Source organism: Eimeria mitis, genomic scaffold, assembly GCF_000499745.2.
Source record: "Eimeria mitis Houghton genomic scaffold, Emh_scaff196, whole genome shotgun sequence".
In the NCBI taxonomy this organism is placed as follows: Eukaryota; Apicomplexa; class Conoidasida; order Eucoccidiorida; family Eimeriidae; genus Eimeria; species Eimeria mitis.
In genome coordinates, this window is record NW_013570284.1 from 19,363 (window position 1) to 19,808 (window position 446).

At 60.3% G+C, this 446-nt stretch overlaps 1 protein-coding gene across 1 annotated transcript in view; it reads right to left on the bottom strand.

The window, feature by feature from the left end:
• Positions 1-446, bottom strand: part of EMH_0002860 (leucine rich repeat containing protein / ankyrin repeat containing protein, putative) — a gene marked incomplete at both ends in the record, with an annotated part of 12,160 nt that overhangs the window by 546 nt on the left and 11,168 nt on the right. The window contains one exon of the mRNA XM_013496177.1: positions 1-232. Coding sequence (XP_013351631.1) covers positions 1-232 — 232 coding nt within the window. The remainder of the gene's footprint in view (positions 233-446) is intronic.

Here is a 446-nt window from a genome sequence, read left to right on the forward strand (position 1 = left end):
TGCATTCGCATCTGCTGCCGCTGCTGCTGCTGGAGGGAACCCCCAAAGTTGTCTGCTTATGGCCTCCCCCCTGCTGCTGCTGCTGCTGCTGCTGCTGCTGAAGTCAGCAGCAGCAGCAGCAGGAAGCAGCTGTTGCTGCTTCTGCTGCGGCAGCACGAACAGGTCGCGTTGCTGCAGCAGCAATCGGTGTCGTAGCTGCTGCTGCTCCTGTTCAACTGAGACAGCAAGAGCCCTGGGGTGCAGCAGCAGCAGCAGCGCAGCAGCAGCAGCAGCAGGCAGCGGCAGTCCATACACTGCAGCAAACGAGCTCCTTGCTCTTTTATATATTTCCTCAGTAGATTCATCTCTTGCTGCTGCTGCTGCAGCAGCAGCAGCAGCTGCTGCTGCTGCTGCCTCTCGCCCTCTCCTCCAAGGCCTATGCTGCTGCTCCCGCTGCTGCTGCTGCT